This window comes from Quercus robur, chromosome 4 (genome assembly GCF_932294415.1).
Source record: "Quercus robur chromosome 4, dhQueRobu3.1, whole genome shotgun sequence".
Classification (NCBI taxonomy): Eukaryota; Viridiplantae; Streptophyta; class Magnoliopsida; order Fagales; family Fagaceae; genus Quercus; species Quercus robur.
Window position 1 is genome coordinate 78,644,091 of NC_065537.1, and position 19,777 is coordinate 78,663,867.

General features: G+C 33.0%; 1 protein-coding gene and 1 pseudogene across 1 annotated transcript; both read left to right on the forward strand.

Moving 5' to 3' along the window:
* The first annotated feature begins 802 nt into the window (after positions 1-802).
* Positions 803-8,216, forward strand: LOC126724564 (phenylacetaldehyde reductase-like; annotated as a pseudogene).
* A 4,626-nt stretch (positions 8,217-12,842) lies between these two features.
* LOC126723868 (alpha-N-acetylglucosaminidase-like) lies at positions 12,843-18,833 on the forward strand (the record flags this gene model as incomplete). Its single annotated transcript, XM_050427823.1, has 9 exons — positions 12,843-13,064; positions 13,664-13,737; positions 14,152-14,363; positions 14,764-14,885; positions 15,781-15,866; positions 17,051-17,145; positions 17,317-17,398; positions 17,603-17,709; positions 18,541-18,833. Coding segments are annotated over 9 exons (1,029 nt in total), but the record flags the coding sequence as incomplete, so codon positions are not given.
* Positions 18,834-19,777: the final 944 nt, after the last annotated feature.

A 19,777-nucleotide genomic window follows, 5' to 3' on the forward strand; every position in this document is an offset into this window, starting at 1 on the left:
CTCTTAACTTGGAATGTAAAACTCTCTATTACTTAAGAGTTCATTTGAAAACAAGGAGGTTTTAAATTTGACCTTGATCTGCAAGTGCCCACCCCTCTAATGCCACCTGAAATGTATTCAACCTATGTTCCATGGATAATAAATCATCTATCTGAACATACACAGCTTGGGAATATGCTTTATAACTTATATTTATCTTGTACAATTTGAGGACGATAATCAGCATCCGCTGAAAGCAGGGTATACCTACTATATAAGGTGAACTTTTCAACAATGATCTCCAAGCATATTTTTTTGATAAAATGGTCAATTGATCAAAATGAAAATTTTTTGTTTAACTATATTGGCCTATTGAAATTCACTCTCTCTAACTACGTACATCATTCCATATAATGCTATTGATTAACTTATTCACTCTTTTCCATGTGCAGGAACTCAAATAATCCCCGATGGAATATATAGAGATGTTGCAAATGCATGTATTCAGGCATTTGAGATTCTTGCTGCTAGTGGGAGATACTGTTTAGTTGGAGAAGTTACACATTATTCTGAAGTTCTCAAGATATTGCACAAATTTTACCCTAGTTTGCGCCTACCTGAAAAGTGAGTTATTTATTTGCATGATACTAAATGTCCCTTATTGGTACCATTTTTGTAAGCTATGAAATTATATATATATATATATATATATATATAATTATTATAGGTATCCCGCCGCCATATGGCGTAACGTATCTGCACACTAGAAAATCACCAACTCACACAAAGCAAAGCAAAGTCAGAGCTTTTCCCACTTCTTCACACACAACTTCAGAGAGAGAGAGAGAATGAGTAGAGAGGAGAAGGTGGTGTGCGTGACTGGAGCTTTGGGATACATAGCTTCATGGCTTGTGAAGCTCCTACTCCAACGTGGGTATACTGTAAAAGCTACAGTTCGTGACACAAGTCAGTGTTCTCTCTCTCTAAATTATATCAACCTGTTACTATGTATTGTGTCTTCATTTTAAATCCATTCTTTCAGATTTTATTTGTTTAGATTTAGTCATGATTTTATTTATTTGGATTGAATTTGTAAAATATAATCTTTACCATGAAATGGACGAAATGGTCTATGTATATACTATTGGTGCAAACACAATAATAATGAAAATAACACAAAAGAAAAACTAAATAATATTTCTGAGTATTATTAATTTAAAGAGAAAATTACACAACACTATTTGAACTAAGGCGCACTCTCTTTAAGGAAATTCAAACCTTTGGTTGGCTAAACTTTGTAACCAATGCAAACCTTTTCTGACTTGTCTCCCCTTTGTGCACATATCTAGTCCAATATCTGAGTCAATTCATATTAGCCCATTAATTACCATAATTAAAAAGAATAAAATAGTATTTCTTATTTTCAATGTGAGATTAAACATTTTCACTAATTGCTTATCTTCCATACTCATTCCCACATATTTAAATTTATAGTATAATATTTATTCATTTTAATTAATTAATATCAAAATGCTCCAACATATACCTATCAATATGGTTATGTTGTAGTTGACTTTAGGAGAATGGAAAATTGTATGTAGTTTGGTTCTTTCTTCTTAGCATGAACCCAACTAGGCTTTGGATTGACTCATCCCTGACATGAAATTGATGTATGGAATACTATTTAAGAAAAGACCGAATTGACTTATACACAATAGATTGATATACAGATTGTGGTAAATGACCCCACCCACTTCATTTTGTTGATCAAAAGTGAGTAATTTTTTTCTACAAAGATCCACTCTGGAAGTTTTTACTACCTTCGACATGAACTATTTCAAAAACCTGTAAATTGCTTATCATGTGACCATAGAGACTCTGTGCACATGAAGTACCCAAAAGTGGTGGCACATAATGTGATGCTCCAATTTGATTGATTGTGTGATGTGTGTGGGTGTGGGTGTGTGATGAGTCCCACATTGGGTATTTACTGGGTAAATCTGGGCTTTATTAATAACTACAAGGAACCTCAATTGTGACTAGTCATTTTGAGATATAGCGTAAATGTGGCCTAGCGTTTTTCCTTGAGTCGTTACACATAAATTGGATAAACATGTTTTTAGCCCCCAAATGATAGGATATAGATAGTTTATGGACATAATTTTTGCCACAATTCAGATGTGAGATTGACTATAAGTGGTTGAGAAAAAGTAATAGATCCATGTGAAATGATTATTTATCACTCACAATTGACCACGTCCAAGTTGCAGTAAGTTATGTCACAAATAGAAGAATTGATACAGGATCTAATAGTAGATTTACAAACTCTAAATAATATTGCATATGTAGTGCATTGTTATTCTTTACTTATTTTTTTATTTTGGGTAAACTACGTATTTGTCCCTATTCTTTACATCATATTTCAATTTGGTCCTTAACCTTTCAATTACTTTAATTTAGTCTCTAACGTTTCAGTGCCGTGTCAATTTAGTCATTGCTATTATCTCTTGGATGGAAATTGTTGATATGACAAATGACCTAAATAAAAACAAAAAAAAAAAAAAAAAAATCATTTTTTTGCCACATCAATGGACACATGTACTGCCACATTAGTTTTTAAAAAAAACCATATCAAATATATATATATATATATATATATATATATATAATTTTTTTTTTTTTTTTTTTTTTTTTAATTAGAAAATTTGCTAATTTTATTAAACACGGTAGACCCAAATTAAATCTAAAACACATATCTCCCTAAAATCCAAAATCCCTAATGGTTTGGATGGTGGTGCCTTCTCCTTCTAGTGGCGCCTTCTCCTTCCAGCGGCGATCTTCTAGTAGCACCTTCAAATGAACAGCCACAAAAAACCCACGAGAACAGACATAAGCATAGAAGAACAACCATAAACAATCTGAGCTCCAAACAAAAGTATTATATGAAATCATCATCTAAAACGTATGATTGATGATAGATTGAGAACAAGTCACCAGTAGCAAAAATATAGAGGCAAGTCCTAATTTTGAAAATTTTCCGAGGCGACTATTCACATCAAAACATTTGTCAAGGAACCTTCTAAGTTCAGAGCCAAAATACCCCAAGGTGTCTCTCAGCTTCTAAGCTCAAAGCCAAAAAACCCAAGTTAGCTGAGATAGTTAGGGCTCAGCGGTGTAAAATTGAACTTTGAGATATATTTCCTGTTCTGAAAACTTGACAGACTAAGCTGTACATAATTTTTAGGAAGAAAATTGAACTTTGAGCTATATTTTATGGATTAAAATAATATTTTGGACCCTTTTTGTTTCGTCATACACTTCTATGTATTAAGTTTAAGCCACATTATAAGAAAAGGAACCATAAGATCCCCACTGAAATTAGTCACCAGCCACCAATTGTATTTCCGTTGAGACCAAGGGATGAGCATACGTGAGAGAGAGGGATTTTTTTTTTCCCCCTAAGCCTAGTCTCCGTGAGAACTACAATTTATTTATTTGTTTATTTTTAAATATTTTAATAAGATGTGGCTATACAATTGGTAATTGATTTGGTAGGTAAATTAATTCTTTATTATTCTATTTGACATATCAGATTTTTTTCATCCAAGAGATATTAACACGATACTGAAATGTTAGAGACTAAATTGATTCAATTGAGAGGTTATGGACTAAATTAAAATATGGTGTAAAATATAGGGACCAAATACGTAATTTATCATTTTATTTTTTATCAGCAAAATATATTATTAACAAGTAACAAAGTACAAAACCACACAGCTAAAGATTTCTAATCACCCCTTCATAGCCTCAGGCTAACTTAAATCTTTACAAAAACACACACAAATATCAATGAGAGAGTACTACCCAACTCCGCCAACAGCAAAAACACTCAAGTTCTGTAACATAAGAAAATAGAACTTCTTCAAAACAAATCAATGATTAATTCCCTGCTTAAGCTTTTTTATTAAAAACTTTTGCTAAAATACCCCATCCCAAGGAAAAGCCTCTGTTTAAGGCATAGTTTTAAAATTCCCTATAGCAGGCACATAGTGCTTTTAACTTCCCATTTTTTCCTCACCTTTATTTTTCATGCAGTGTTTGCTACTAATAATTCAGCCTTCCAATTGAAATTTATGCATTTATATTCCACAGATGATCCCAAGAAAACAGAGCATTTACTTTCACTTGATGGAGCTAAAGAAAGACTTCAGTTATTCAAAGCGGATTTACTAAAAGAAGGATCTTTTGATTCTGCAGTTGATGGATGCCAAGGTGTTTTTCACACTGCATCCCCTGTTATTCTCACAGCCAATGACCCACAGGTTCATCCCATATTATTATTTATTGCCTTTGTGTAATATATAATCAATATAGTGTGATCATTTTTCTGTCAATATGGTGAATCCATACTTTGTTTTAAATGATTTATAACAACTTTAAGGATCTCATACCAGCTTGCCAGTTTTAGCAACATTTGATTCTTGCTTTAAGCATGTGTCTTGGCCAATTCAATCCTCTTACGTGTTCAACACGTTAATTCAACATAGTGAAATGTGGAAAATTGGGTAACAAAAACTTAAAACATTTTAGAGAAGCATTCTCAAGCCTTAATCCAGAAGTAGAGAGGACATTGAAGAGAATTGTTTTCAGTGTAGAGTTCTCAAGCGCAGGTTCAGCCTTTTTTCTTCTTTTTTTTCTTTTTGTCAACGTTACATCTTCTAGAGGACAAATCCAATTGTAAGAAGGATACATAAGTCAATGCCTTCCCAAAAAACAATCAATTTTTATTCTCATTGTAGCTCAAAGAAACTGGATGTTTCATGCATTCAACATTATTTTCTGCAATTGCATTTGTTTTCCCACATTTTTGCAACAGGAAACTGTTGAAAGTACTTTCTGTTAGGTTTAAAGTAATGTAATTTCAAGAAATCATTCACAAAGACATCGAAGAAATTCTACTACGTGGTACATGATAAATATATTCAGTTTGTCCAATACTATTATACTTTTGATAGCTTAGTTTCATAAATTTATTCTTATGGAACCTATTGGGCTTTATGGAGCCTAATTTTGTTTGATTTGGTTTGACGACCCAATCTGACCTGAATAATATTCCGTGGTTTTTAACAGGAGATTTATTGAGGCTTAGTCCATGGAGTGGAGGCTTGGGCCGATTAGCCCATTGTGAAACCGACTTTGGTGATTAGGGTTTTATAGGGTTGTTGCCGTGTTTTTAAGTAGTGAAAAATATTGTAGCCGCATCTTGTATTTTCTTTTTTCCCTGATAATAGTGAAATCTCTGCAACTCTGTGGACGTAGGCAAATTGTCGAACTACGTAAATATTGTCTTGTACGTTTGATTATTTTCTTTGGCATGTGTTTTCTCTATTTTTTGTTTCTCACAGGTTAGGATTTAGGTTAAATTCCCTACAAAACCTACTTTCGCATTTCTTATATTTCAATCACAGATAATTGATCCAGCAGTGAAGGGCACACTTAACGTTCTTCAATCATGTGCAAAAGTTCCTTCTATTAAGAGAGTGATTGTAACATCTTTCATGGCTTCAGTTATGTTCAACAAAAAACCCCTGACTCCTGATGTGGCTATCAATGAGACTTGATTTTCGGATCCAATTGCTTGTGAGGAGTTGAAGGTGTGTGTATTGCAGTAGTTATTATATCATTTTAAGTTTTTAACTGTATCTTTAGTAGGACTATTAAAATATAGCATTTCTTAAAATACATTTAATGAAAGATCTAAGGTAATGTTTTGATGATGTTACTAGAAAGTAGAAACATAGAGATATAATATTTTGACTTTATGTATCCAGTTCTATAAGTATAGTTGTTTTCTGAGAAACATTAGAGATAATATCATCACAAGGTTTGTTAACTTGCTTTCTCAGTGAGCATATCCATGTCAGTGTCTAGGCTCTTTTTACTATTTCTTGTAATCATATTTTTCTCAATATTTTTTAATGTAATTAAAGCACTAAGTAATTATTTTTGTGTTCTAGAATCAGATATATGTTGAATTTATAGGTTTCAATGTTTCCAAACCTAAATTATATAGATTCCGATGCTGCTCTTAATCAAATCAGAGACATACTACATTTCATTCGTTTCTGACCAAGAAAAGTTCCCATTTAATAGTTTTGGGTTTTCTCAGCAATGGTATATGCTTGCAATGACCTTGGCTGAGGAGGCTGCTTGGACATCTGCTAAAGAAAATGGCATTGACTTGGTAATAATAAATCCAGGCTTTGTAATTCGTACAGCCAACTCTTACTCCTAGTATTGAGGCGTTTCTGGCAATCATAAATGGTACTCTATTGCAACTAGGGGTGGCAATTTTTATCCATATCCATGAACCAGCCCATTACCCATCTTATTTGGATAAGTCTTAACTTAACCCATTTGAATATTTGGGTTAAATGGATAAAAATCCATTTGGTTATTTAATTAAATGGGTTTAAATGGATAAACCCACTAATGCCCACTAAACCCATCTAAAATTTAAAATTAAATAAACCCACTAATAACCATAGAAACTTTCTAAATTCTAAAACTTAAATAAACAGACCTCAGTCTTACTTTCCCTCAGATTTTCTCAATAACCAAACACTTTCCCAAACACTTTAACCTCTAGATTTCTAAGCTCAAACAATTTCCCTCAGATTTTCTCAGTAATCAAACAAAAGGAAATTCTAGAAAGAGAACAGGGATGGAATCAGAGTTCACCATTCCACTCTTTTCCTTGTCATTCGATTTCCCAAAGAAACGTTAGTGCCCTAACCCCAAACAAACTCGCGTTCAAACACAAAGAAAAGAGAACACCACTGAGTCAATGCCTCTCAAGTCAACTCTTGACTCGCAATTTGCAACTAATGAGGACTACATGTATTGTGTTTCTTTCTACATAAATTCTAAATATTCAAGTCTGATTAGCATTTCATATGACAAGTTAAAGCCATAACTGGTTTAGTGGATGAAGCATGATAGGTTTATATAGGCCTATTCCAGTAAATTGTGAGCGCTACCACTCTTTAGAATACTATGAGCATGAATCTAACCTTAGAATTTACTAGTTATGTTTTGTGATAAGTGACTGTTTTATGAGACTTACTCCTTTGGAAATTCCTTGTTCTCTTGCACACAAGGCTTTACTTAATTCTAGTCCTCTTAACATGGAATGTAAAAACTTCTCTGTTATTTAGAGTTCATTGGAAAACAAGGAGGTTTTAAACTTGACCTTGATCTGCAAGTGCCAACCCCTCTAATGCCACCTGAAATGTATAGGTTGTGGTTCAACCTATATTCCGTGTATAAGAAATCTTCCATCTCAATATACACAGCTTGGGAATATGCTTTATAAGTTATATTTATCTTGTACAATTTGAAGACGATAATCAGCATCTGCTGAAAGCTGGGTATACCTGCTATCTAAGGTGAACTATTTCAACAATGATCTCCAAGCATTTTTTTTTTTTTTTTTTTTGATAAAATGGTCAACTGATCAAAATGGAAATTGTGTATTTAACTATATTGGCCTTTTGAAACTTACTCTCTCTAGCTACATCATCCATATAATGCTATTGATTAACTTGTTCTCTCTTTCCTATGTGTAGGAACCCAAGTTGTCTCTAATGGAATATATATATTTGTTGATGTTAGAGATGTTGCAAATGCACATATTCAGGCATTTGAGATTCCTGCTGCTAGTGGGAGATATTGTTTAGTTGGAGGAGTTACACAACATTCCAAAATTTTTAATACATTACACAAATTTCACCCCAATTTGCGCCTACCTGAAAAGTGAGTTATTTATTTGCATGATACTAAACATTATTGCTTATTGCCATTGTTGCCATTTTTGTAACTAACAAAGTATGACTCACTTGGAATAAATGCTTTGTTTAACTAAACGATCAGTTTAATTAAGAATTTTCTTTTAATAATAATAATAATAATAATAATAATTTGCTTTTATCACCGAAATCAATTGTTTTGACACATAAAAACAAGTTGAAGAGGAGTCAGTTGTATTTTCCATTTTTGAAGAAGAGTCAAATGTATTTTTCATTTTTGGCAGAAGTGAAGATGGCAAGCCTTTGCAACCAATATACAAGATATCCCAGGACAAGACCAAAAGTTTGGGTATTAGCTTCATGCCTGTGGAAGTGAGTGTTTCGGACACTGTTGAAAGCTTTAAGGAGAATGACATCCTCATTGTCTGAATTATGTTATTAAAAGGGAAGTGATTAAAATAAGTACAAATAATTTGTGTATTACCCATCCTGGCTAATGTTTGCCGGACTTGAAGGTTCTCATTGTGTTAAGATATATAAATTGTAATGCTTTTGGAAATAGTTTAGTTGCAAAACTTCTAAATCAAGTTTCACTCAATCAGAAATGAGATATTGAATTTAAAGTCCAAGTTTTCTAGAGACATTGAGCTAAAAACTCAAGTCCTCTGGGAAATGTCTTGAATATATGGATAGTGTCAGTCTAACTAGTGCTTTTTCAAATTGCTCACTTCCCTGGTATGGTAAGATTTTTGACTTCAAAACTTCAAAGGGTTGGATGTGATTTGCAAAAGTTCTCATACATTCCCAATCCTCCAGTAACTTTTTCTATCATATTATTGAATCTTCTACCACCAATTTCTGCCAAAGAATGGTCATGACTCAGTACACTTGTAGATCATATAATACAATTTCTCTACAAAAATGCACACATTCGTGAATATAAATATATTGTGATGCAAAGCTGCAGTTTAAAGAGCCTAAATTGGTTCTTTGTGGTATTAGAATTGATTTTGAAGTTCTGTTTTGAAAATGGTATCCAACTGTCTAGTAAGTTGTGGAGTATATGAGAAATTACTTTGAAACTTGTGTCCTAGGAATGTCTTAAGCTACTTCATAAGTTGTGTTAGAAACTATCTAGCATTTATTGTGTGTCTATTACAAATCAGATTATGTAATTCCTTATAAGCGTTAAGAAAAATATGATGAAAGTAGGCCATCTTTGACAGAAATTATCAATAACCCTTAATTGCTTCATTTTTTGCCTTTGAATTTATTTGATCTATGACAACCTAACAATTTTGCTATCTTATCCGAATGCATCATCCAATACCAGAGCTAGTGGGATTTATTAAGATGATTACTGTGGATATGGAATTAAGGGGACCAAAATGAAAAAAAACAAAAACAAAAACAAAATGCACCAAACTTATAGGTGTAAATTGTAATTTAACCAAAAAAAAAACAAGGGTGAATGCCTCACATGAGATAAAATAAAAGAAGAAAATGATGGGAGGTATTCTCTATCTAAATATATTTCCAACACTGAGTAACCCCATAATTGGAGTTGATGGATCTACTTGTTTATCCAATACAACAACCTTCAAGATTTTTTTTTTTTTTTTTTTTATAGGTAACAAAAAAAATATTATTAATCAAGAAAAAAGTAGCCAACCCCAGTACATTGGGGATGTACTATGGAGGCAAAAATCAAGAACCAAAATTACAATGATCAAGTAAAGCATGAAGGGAAAAACAAGAAAAATGCAACAAAACCACACCCCAAACAAGGAGAGTATGCAAGAAAATCAACAACCTTTAAGAATTTTTTAAAAAGAAACAAGGACAAATGCCTCACATGACATAAAATAAAAAAGAAAATGATGGGAGGTATAATCCAAATATATTTCTAGCAATGATTAAGCCCCATAGATTGGAGTTGATGGGCCTACTTGTTTGTCCAATACAACAACCTTTAAGAATTTTTTTAGTACAAGAACTGTGTTAGTCCTTGAAGATGAGTGGCTTTGTCGTATGATTGGGAAGGCATAAGGAGTACCTAAGGGAATTTTATATGTAGATTTTAAATACAGGTCCTCAAAAACTATTGTTCTTCATTGCTCTTATTATTATTTCTTATGGATTGCTTCCAACATTCATAGCATTCACAATATGTACTATAACAATATAATAGAAATCTCTGGCTTAGTCGTTAGATTTATGCCAACGGACCCTTTTTGATTGATCTTAGTATTGGGGTCTCTCGGATTGTTCTGCACTTATAGATTTTCTTTTGTCTCTTAGAATAGCTTAGTGAGTACTGTTTGTTTTTTGCTTTCTTTTTACTCTTTGTTCGCTATCGTGAACCTTGTATATTTTTCCAACTACTCCATTTTCAATAATATTTTTTCTTACCTATATATATATATATATATATATAAAATAAAAACAATATAACAACATGGCAAATCATTAGATAAATGGAACCCAAATCACTTGTCTCCATTTTTGTGAAAACCAATTGGTGACCAAACAGATCATCACCAATAAAAACCAAGACCTAAATGCAAAAACTTATATTGTTGAGAAGTTTTATTGACCAGTGACCAATATTTTGAAGCTCTTGAAGCCCAGTGTTTGAGGAAGCCCAGTGTCAAAAGACACATCACCTTAGTGGTAGTCATTTCTCTTTCCTCTTCTTCCACCTCCATTGCTAAGCTTCAAATTCCAAGTATGTGTTTGTGTGTGGAATTGAAGGGTTTTTGGGTTTTAAAGTGAAAGAAAGGGTTTTACGGGTTTGTCGTTTAGTGTTTGATTTGCTTGTCGTTTTTGTCATTGTTCACGTCATCTAAGGAATGGAATGAAAACGATAAAGTTGGAAACTTATAAAAAAAAAAATTTGGAAAACCAGAATCAAATAATTAAAGGTGGATAATAATTGGTTTCTAAGAATTTTGGACAAAAAATTTATTTAGTTTTGTACAAAAAAAATAGTATTTTTTAGAGAATAAAAGAATATAGGAAGTGATAATTGTGCAAATCAACAATAGTATATTAGAACTTAACAATAAATAATTTTTTTTCTTAAAAAAAAAAAAGTAATACATGTTGTTTTAGAGAGTTGTAACACTTGGCGTGCTTCTTATGATTTTTATTTATTGTTTATCATGAGACTAATAAGTAATATTAAGCTAACTAGAAGCCACACAAATAAATAATGTTATGTTGTTTCTTTTCAAGCAAAGTAAAATAAATAAATAAATGGGTTTAAAATGAGTTTAGATTCATTAAATAGAACAAGTTTGAGATCTATATTTTTAAATAAATTCGGATTTAGAATAAGTACTCTCAATCTACACATGGACCGAACGAGACAAAATAGACTGAACCAAATTAAACTGAAATAGATCAAATGAGACTGAATTATACCGAATAAGTTTATTTCTATTATTATTTTTTATTTAAAAATTAAATTGCACTTAAAAATAGTACATTTTTAAAAATTTACATGACAAATAAACAAAACAAAATAAACAAAGAATGACTGATATATTTCACCTCCACGTTGTAAAAAAAAAAAAAAAAAAAAGTACAAAATAAACAAAACTACCTCCTCGTTTGGTTCCAACGTTTTTAAATTCAGATCGAACCGTACAATTCGACCGGATTAACTATGAACCGTTCATCAAAACGGTTTTTTAAAGTAACAAAACCGAAAATATCAGTTTTTCTGTGAACCTCTCGAACCGCGAACGAACCGCCCAGTTTTGAAAACCGGTTTGGTTCTACCATTCAATATGGAGTGATTACAGAACTAAGTGTCGTTGACCACAAAACTCAATCCTCTGAAGAACACGGGATTTTTTAGAAAATAACAACAAAACCCAAACAATATCATTAGTTAGGAAACGTTTTAAACTATTTTGGTTTCTAGCAATTCGAGTTAAGCAGGGTCGATTTCTGAGTTTTTTATTTTATCATTTACCAGCAGCTCTCAGTTGGCGGAGTGGCCACGTAGGCAGAAATCGAGTTCAACGCTGTCGGTTTCTAAGCCTGAAAAACGAGTTTAATGAACTCGGTTTCCAGGCTTGGAAACCGACAACGTTGAACTCGATTTCCAGGCTTGAAAACCGAGTTCAATGAACTTGTTTTTCAGGCTTAGAAACCAACTCCTTTGAACTTGATTTCTTTGTCTGCAAAACCACTCGTTCCTGACTCAAGAATCAGAAGGTGCAAGGTGCAGGGAAAAATTGACAAAACCAGTCGTTCCAACACTCAATAAGAACAAGAAAAAATGAATTGCAATTGATCAGAAGACTCAAGAACAAGAAAAAATGAAATCAGAAGGTGCAGGGAAGAAAAAATGAAATCAGAAGGTTGAAATTCAACACTCGTACTGCATTAGCGTAACCAAGTCCAATGGACTCGGTTTCTAAGCTTGAAAAACGAGTTCACTGAACTCGGTGTCACTCATTGAGAGTTGGCAGAGACTGAGAGTGAGAGGGAATGAGAGTTTGAACTTAGTTTTTTTTGTGTGTGTTTGGTGTGTGCTGATTCTGCTGAAGTGCTTTGTGTGTGTTTGGTTTTTTTGAGTGCGTGAGTGGCCTGCGTTGACACGTACAAGGAGGGTGTTTTTTTTTTTAAACAAACCGAGTTCAATGAACTCGGTTTGCAAGAATGGAAACCGAGTTCATTGAGCTCGTTTTCCAGTCTTACAAAACAAGTTCATTGAACTCGATTTATATGTATCAAAATTTACTTCAATAAACTCGGTTTGCAAGAATACAAACCGAGTTCATTAATCTCATTTTCTAGTCTTACAAATCGACTCCTATGAACTCGATTTCTGGCATATCAGACCCACCTTGAGGACAGTGCAAAATAGGAAAATCGAGTAAACCATATTTTATAGCGTACAAATCGTCGCCTCTGAACTCGAGTTGTTATATTCCAAATTAGTTTCAAACGTTTCCTAACTAATGATATTGTTTGAATTTTATTGTTATTTTCTAAAAAAATCCGAAGAACACAATCAAACCAAACCAAACCCATGTCTAATTCCAACTCCAGCTTTCTACTTTTGATTCTCACACTCACACTCACATTGCTACTACCGACAGCTTTAACTTTATCACAGCCAAAACCAATACAGGCTTTGCTCAAACACTTGGACTCAAAGAGGGCATCTCCTTCTGTTCAAGAAGCTGCAGCCAAAGCTGTTCTCAAGAGATTGCTCCTGAGTGCTATGTACCCAGTTTCCAATTCAAGATTGTCCCTCGTGTAATGTTCACACTTTGAATGCTTTATTATTGCTTTGTTTTATCTGGGTGTTCTTCAATTTTTGTATTCTTGTATGCTGTACTGTGTTCTTATATACTGCTTTTGGTTTTAAAAGATGAAAGCTTTGCTTAAAACTCTCATGTAAGTTTTGATTGTTGCTTATTTCATCTGGGTGTCCTCAATTTTCTGTGTCTTTGTTTGCATGCATTAATGCTTAGAATTGGAAAATCCAGGAAAAGAATAGAAAGTTAAGTAATTTAACTCTCGATGGTTCATTTTTGGTTAAAATGGTCTCCTTCTGTACCTCATTTTTATTTTTATTTTACAAAAATTTTCCTTGCATCCTAGTGCTATGAGAATAGAAAGGGGGATTTTGTTTAATGTTTTTCCCATGACTTTAAAGATAGAAGAAGAAGAAGAAGTACAACCAATTGAAGAAGTCCATTTGGCCTCTTTTGAGGATTTTATCTTCAAGACTTCAACTCTTTTACATTTCTCTATTAGACTGCTTTATGAATGTATGGCTTAATTTCTATAAATTATTCTTGGGAAAGTATCATCATAATTATTTTGCTGACAGTTTCAATTTTAAATATCAGGATGTTTGTGGCGGACAAAGTTGCTTTTTGATAAGCAATTACAACTCCTCAAGCAAGAATGGGCCTCAGATTGTGTACGTTGGATATAATTCTTGCTGAAGATTTTATCCCTTTATAATATTTATTTGTTTTGTTATTTAAGGATCTTTATTTGTCCATTTCTAGCAATTTTCATCTTCAAGAATGTTATGGCTGATATCATTAATCCCTCCCATTCCCCCTCCTCTTGGGCTCATTGGATGAACTGATTTGAACTTAAAGTTTTGAACCTTTATATTGTTTTGTGCATCGGAAGATGTCACCATTGAAAGAGCGATTTTTTAACCCCTTCTAAAGGATAGGTAGGTATCTGGCTATGAAAGATTCCTGCCGGTTTTTCTTTCAGTCATATCTTCTGCTACCCCCTTCTCCCACAAATGAGAGAAAGCAATATATATATATATATATATATATATTCTGTGATTATAAATTTTGCATTTCTCTTTCAGGATTAAAGGGACCACAGCTGTAGAAATTGCATCTGGCCTCTATTGGTACTTAAAGTATTGGTGTGGTGCTCATGTTTCATGGGACAAGACTGGTGGAGTTCAGATAGCTTCCATCCCCAAGCCACGATCACTGCCTATTGTAAAAGACGATGGGGTGATGATTCAGCGGCCTGTCCCATGGAACTATTACCAGAATGTTGTTACATCTAGTTGTGAGTATTGAATCTTTGCTTACCTTCTCATTTCTACCAAAATTTTGGAACTAAATGTGCAATTCTTCAGATTTAAGTGATTGAGACGACAGGAACTGTAAAATAGATTATATATTAATTAGGAATTCAAGAATTCACCTGTTATACACTTTAGAGAATGATATGAAGTGGACTACTTTAGAGGAAGATAGTGTACTATTTTGTTACTTCAGCTAATCTTTGTTGTAGTAAATTTGCTGGTGAGCTCTGAGTCAAATGTCAATATCTCCTCACACAAGAATGGGTGAAGAGTGAGGTCATGGGTTAAAAAACCCAATGGGTGTGCATGTAATTTACCAATCCAAAAACCAGAGTTTATTGTAGAGAATTCCTTAGGTAATTTCACATTTTTTCTTTGCAGATTCCTATGTTTGGTGGGACTGGGAGAGATGGGAGAAAGAGATAGATTGGATGGTTCTTCATGGGGTGAACCTGCCTTTAGCATTTGTTGGCCAAGAAGCGATTTGGCAGAAAGTTTTCATGGTGAATGATTAAATGCATCATTATAGGTGTCGATGGTATTCACCCAATTGTTGTGTGCCACGTTATAAGCCTCCCACTGTGTGGCAACTTGTACATAGAATTCATATATTTTCTATAGCTTGACTGTTAAGAGTTTAAGTTATTTGGGTAAATTACACCAGACTTCCTTGAGGTTTGGGGAAATGTCAGAAACCCTCCCCTATTTTCATAAATAACACTCCGCATATGAGGTTTTGATTTATATAACAAATAACCCCTACGTCCATTTTTGTGTAATTGGATGTTGAGTCAAGATACATTTTTTTCAAATTAAATTTTCACCCATAATAGCCTTAAAATAAATAAATAAATAAAAATAACTTCAAGGGGCTAAGTGTCAAATTGGCTGCCAAAAAAAGTTTATTTATTAAAAAAAATGATCTTTGTTATGGAAATATGAATATGACATTCAAGCCTACAGCATGTTGCAGAAATTTGAAATTCACTAAATAACTTTTAACGAATATGCTCCTCTGCTTATATGATGTGGAGAATCACTGTATTATATATATAGACACACATTGAAGAACATGCGATGTGTATTAGCTTTGAGGATGCCAATGAACTGAGAACTAATTCCATATTCTTTTAAGAATTTTATATTATGAATACAAACCAGTGTGCTTTCTTTTTTATATTAGTACTGAAGCCTTGTAGATCTGGTCTTGTCTTCTCTTTAAGCTTTTGAGACAAAAGAGGCAGTGTCTCTATTTGTAAAAGATGAATTAATTACTGCTATTTTTTGATTTTTTAATATCATGAGTTGTTATCTTGACTGGTATTTATTACTTCCATATATGTTAAGCTTGACTTCTACTTCTGATTTTTGCCATGTGACTTGTATTTTTTATTGTAGGATTTTAATATTAGCAAGGATGATTTGAATGATTTCTTTGGTGGACCTGCTTTCCTTGCTTGGGCTCGCATGGGAAATTTACATGGGTGGGTTTGCATGATATCTATTGTCTGTCTAGTGGTGTTTCCTTAGCAAGTACTTGAACTGTGGACGAGAGGATGATGTAGGGTCGACAATCCTGTATTACATTTTAAACATTTGTGTCAATCATTTGGATACCTTCCTCTAGAATCATGCTTATGGGAGATTGTTTAGGATATTTAATTAATCGTTAGTTTTAACACATACATATAGACATACTGACATATATGGGTGTGCATTTTTAATCATCTGTGAAAAACCTCTGAAAGATGTTGATAAATGGTTTAAAAAAAAATGTGGAGAATTGTCGTTGGGGTTCTACTTATATCATAACCATATCTCACTTAAAACCTTGCACACAATTCTTCTGATTGGTCTTCCACCCGTGCTCATGGTCCTCTTATACGGGTGGCTGTGTAGCTGTGACATGAGTTTATGATTAGTTCAGCAGTCCAATTTATTATTAAGTGATACATTTGGGCCAAGTGGAAATTAATTGTACCTGTTTCAAATTTTACACAATGTTATTTTCACTTATGGATGATATATTCTGTGGATGAGAAGTATATAGATCTGTCATGAATCTTGGGATAGTATTGCAAATTTGAAAATTTGAATTCTACTCAGTTGGATGCCGGATATAAGTATCAATGATGATTTTGTCATTTGAAGTTTGACAATAAGACTGCCAGCTGGTGACTGACAGTAAATCATATATCACGTGACCCGTTCATAAGTTTGCCATATTGAGATGGCACTACACGTGACTTGGGTAAGGGTATCCCCACTGTGTGATGAGTGGAGCCTAATACCATGTAGCTAGGTGTGGTTGCCTAGTTGAGTGATGGTTGCAATTCTAGTCGAACAAAGGTACAAAGCATCAGATTCTGTATAGGAAACATGCAGTGTTTATTTGAAGTCCCTTAAAGAAGGATGATTAATTGTTATACTCTCAGCTCTCAACCAAATAAGAGAAATCATTATTGCTCCTATTTTTTCCTGATTGGTTTTAGAGGTGTAAATTTTTATGCATATAACTTACGAAGTCACATGTTTTGAGATTATGCATGTACATGAGATTCACGAAATGCATTTTAACATCTTTTGCTGGACTGCCTGGATGTTATGCTGCTTGTTGTCTTTATCATCTTCCTTAAGTTTATAAAATCTAATATTTATTCTGTCACAGGTGGGGTGGACCCTTAACTCAAAATTGGTTAGATCAGCAATTAGCTCTACAGAAACGGATATTATCCCGGATGCTAGAGCTAGGAATGACGCCTGGTATTGTTACCATAACTGAATTCCACAGCAACTTTGCCTGACTAAAATTTTTTGGGAGATGTTTTTTAGTTCTTGATTCTCAATTAGATAAAAAGGTTTTTTTGAAGTGACAAATTATTCATTCTCAATGTGATGACGTGGCTAATCAAATGTAATGTCTCTTTGTTTCAGTGCTGCCATCATTTTCTGGGAACAATCCAGCAGCCTTGAAGAAGATATCTCCTTCAGCAAACATAACTAAACTTGGAAACTGGTAATTCATATTTCTTTTTCTTTGATATGCGTTGTATGACTTGTGGTCTATGAATTCCAATTGTCTGAAGTATTTTATATTAGACAACATGAATTAGACAAATCATATTCGGGGTTCCTGAATATCTTCCATCTGATTTGGAGTCTGTTGTGTGAAAATGTCATACTATTCAATATGTTGAGGTTTTCCATCTTTTGTCATTAGGAACTCTGTTGATACTAAGTGTCGTTGGAGCTGTACTTACCTTCTGGATCCCTCGGATCCTTTAATTGTTGAGATTGGGGATGCTTTCATTAGGCAACAAGTTAAAGGTGCTCCTTTTTTCTGTAGATCGTTTACTTGGAATAGCACTATTCTTCGCACTGTAGCATTAACAAAGTTTTCCATATATATATATATATATATATATATGCGTGTCCCCTTTAATGACTTCATTTTAGTCCTTCACGACTGCAATGGAAAAATGATTTTAGACATAAAACTCAAATCATTTGATAGAAGATAAATTTTAATCAGAATTTATTCACTTTTTAAAAAAAAGGTTGTACCTTGTGCACAAAGCTCCCACTTGAGGTCATGGTAGGCAGTCTTACTCTAGCCATTTTTCTTTTTTCGGAGAGAATGTATTCATAGTCTATGAGTTTCAAATTCAGTTCAATTTCTAGTCTTCTTGGTGACTTAGTGGACCATCAGTTGATTCACTTTTTTGCTGCCAAGTAGCACATGAACGGGTTTGCATAGTCTTTCAACCTTTGGCATTGTATGGAGACCTTGGGATTGGACTGAGTTTCATTGGTATAATGATTATCTGTAGAAACTTGGAAGTGGGCTACAGTTTCACAGTGATTGATACTATGAACGTGTATCAACCTTTCTGTAAATGAATATAATGATGGTTTAAAAAAATTGTTTTAGTTACTAAAACAATCTGAGAAGAAATATGAATTACCACCTTGAGACTTTGATTCTTGAGACTTTGATTGTGAATTTGCCACCTTGACAATCTGAGAAGGCCTTCGTTTTTCTGCTACAGAGTTGCAAATAAATAGTAAGGTAGATATCAATTAGAAACAACTCCATCAAGTACTTTTTAGATGATTGATTCTATGTAACATACAACTTGTCTCATGGTTGCATTTCAGGTCCCGACATTTTGCAAACATTTAGGTAACATGTCAAGCAGATATGAAGTTAATAGCTATCACCTAATGGTGCAATCGGATGCTCAGACACATATTTGAATAGCTTAATGGAAATTCCTATCCCAAATTTTTGTAATATTTCAGGAGCTAAACTTGCAATCCTGATTTTTTTTTTCTCTCTCGGAATTTGTTTTCCATTTTGGAGCATGTTCAATTGTAAGCTAGACCATAAGCATTCGTAAGTTAATTATTTCTTCTTTAATTTATATTATTCATATTCTTTTTATTGTGATTGTTTTATTATTCATGAGGAGAATAAAATCTTTACAATTTTAAATTCATCAATTGAATCTTGACTCCAATCAGCTCAATTTGAACTTATACTAATCAAATCAACTAATTTTTTTTTTCCTTGTTGAAACTTGCTGTTGTGTTCCAAATCATTCATGAAGTAAGTAACAACTAGAAATACCAATGACAATCCAATCCTATGTCTTTCAACCTTTTATATCAACATTTTTCTTCTTGTTTTTCTATTTTAGTCACCAAAACCTCATCTTTAATCAGACACTCTTTTTTTTTTCTTTTTTTGCGTCAAATTAATAGGACCATCTTAAGAACAAAAAACAAATAGAGGAAATGGATAGTTCAAGGCTTCTTATTTCTTTCCATGAACTTATGCAAGTATCTACCTGGGAAGCGATATTGTAAATGGAATTTTGTTGTACTCTAAAGTCATACTCCATTTAATAATTTTTACTATTAAATTAATGGCATCTAAATAAATACTTAAAATAGTTCAATTGATTCAAGTAAAATCTAGATATAATTTCTTGGCACTGATACATTACTCTTTACTGAAAACAACAAAAATTATGACATAATTACTAATATTATATTTGGTACATAACTCTTAAAACTCTTACACCTAAAGACACATATTGATTTATTCGTTTTTCTTTTAGATAAATTAATAGTTGATGAAGGAATTTGAATCTTAGACGTCTCTATTAGAAACACCATGAGATGTCAATTAAGGAATAAGACTCTTAGTGGTCTATACTTTTTTAAAAACAAGGATTTTGATATGAATATTAAACCATATGACATCCTAACCTCTCTAAAATATAAGTTTTTAAAATTCTCTTGTTACAATTAAATATTTGGATTTATAGTGTCAACATTAAGGCCCATTAAATTACTTTTGGGCCTTCATTCTCATGATTATTGGTTTGGA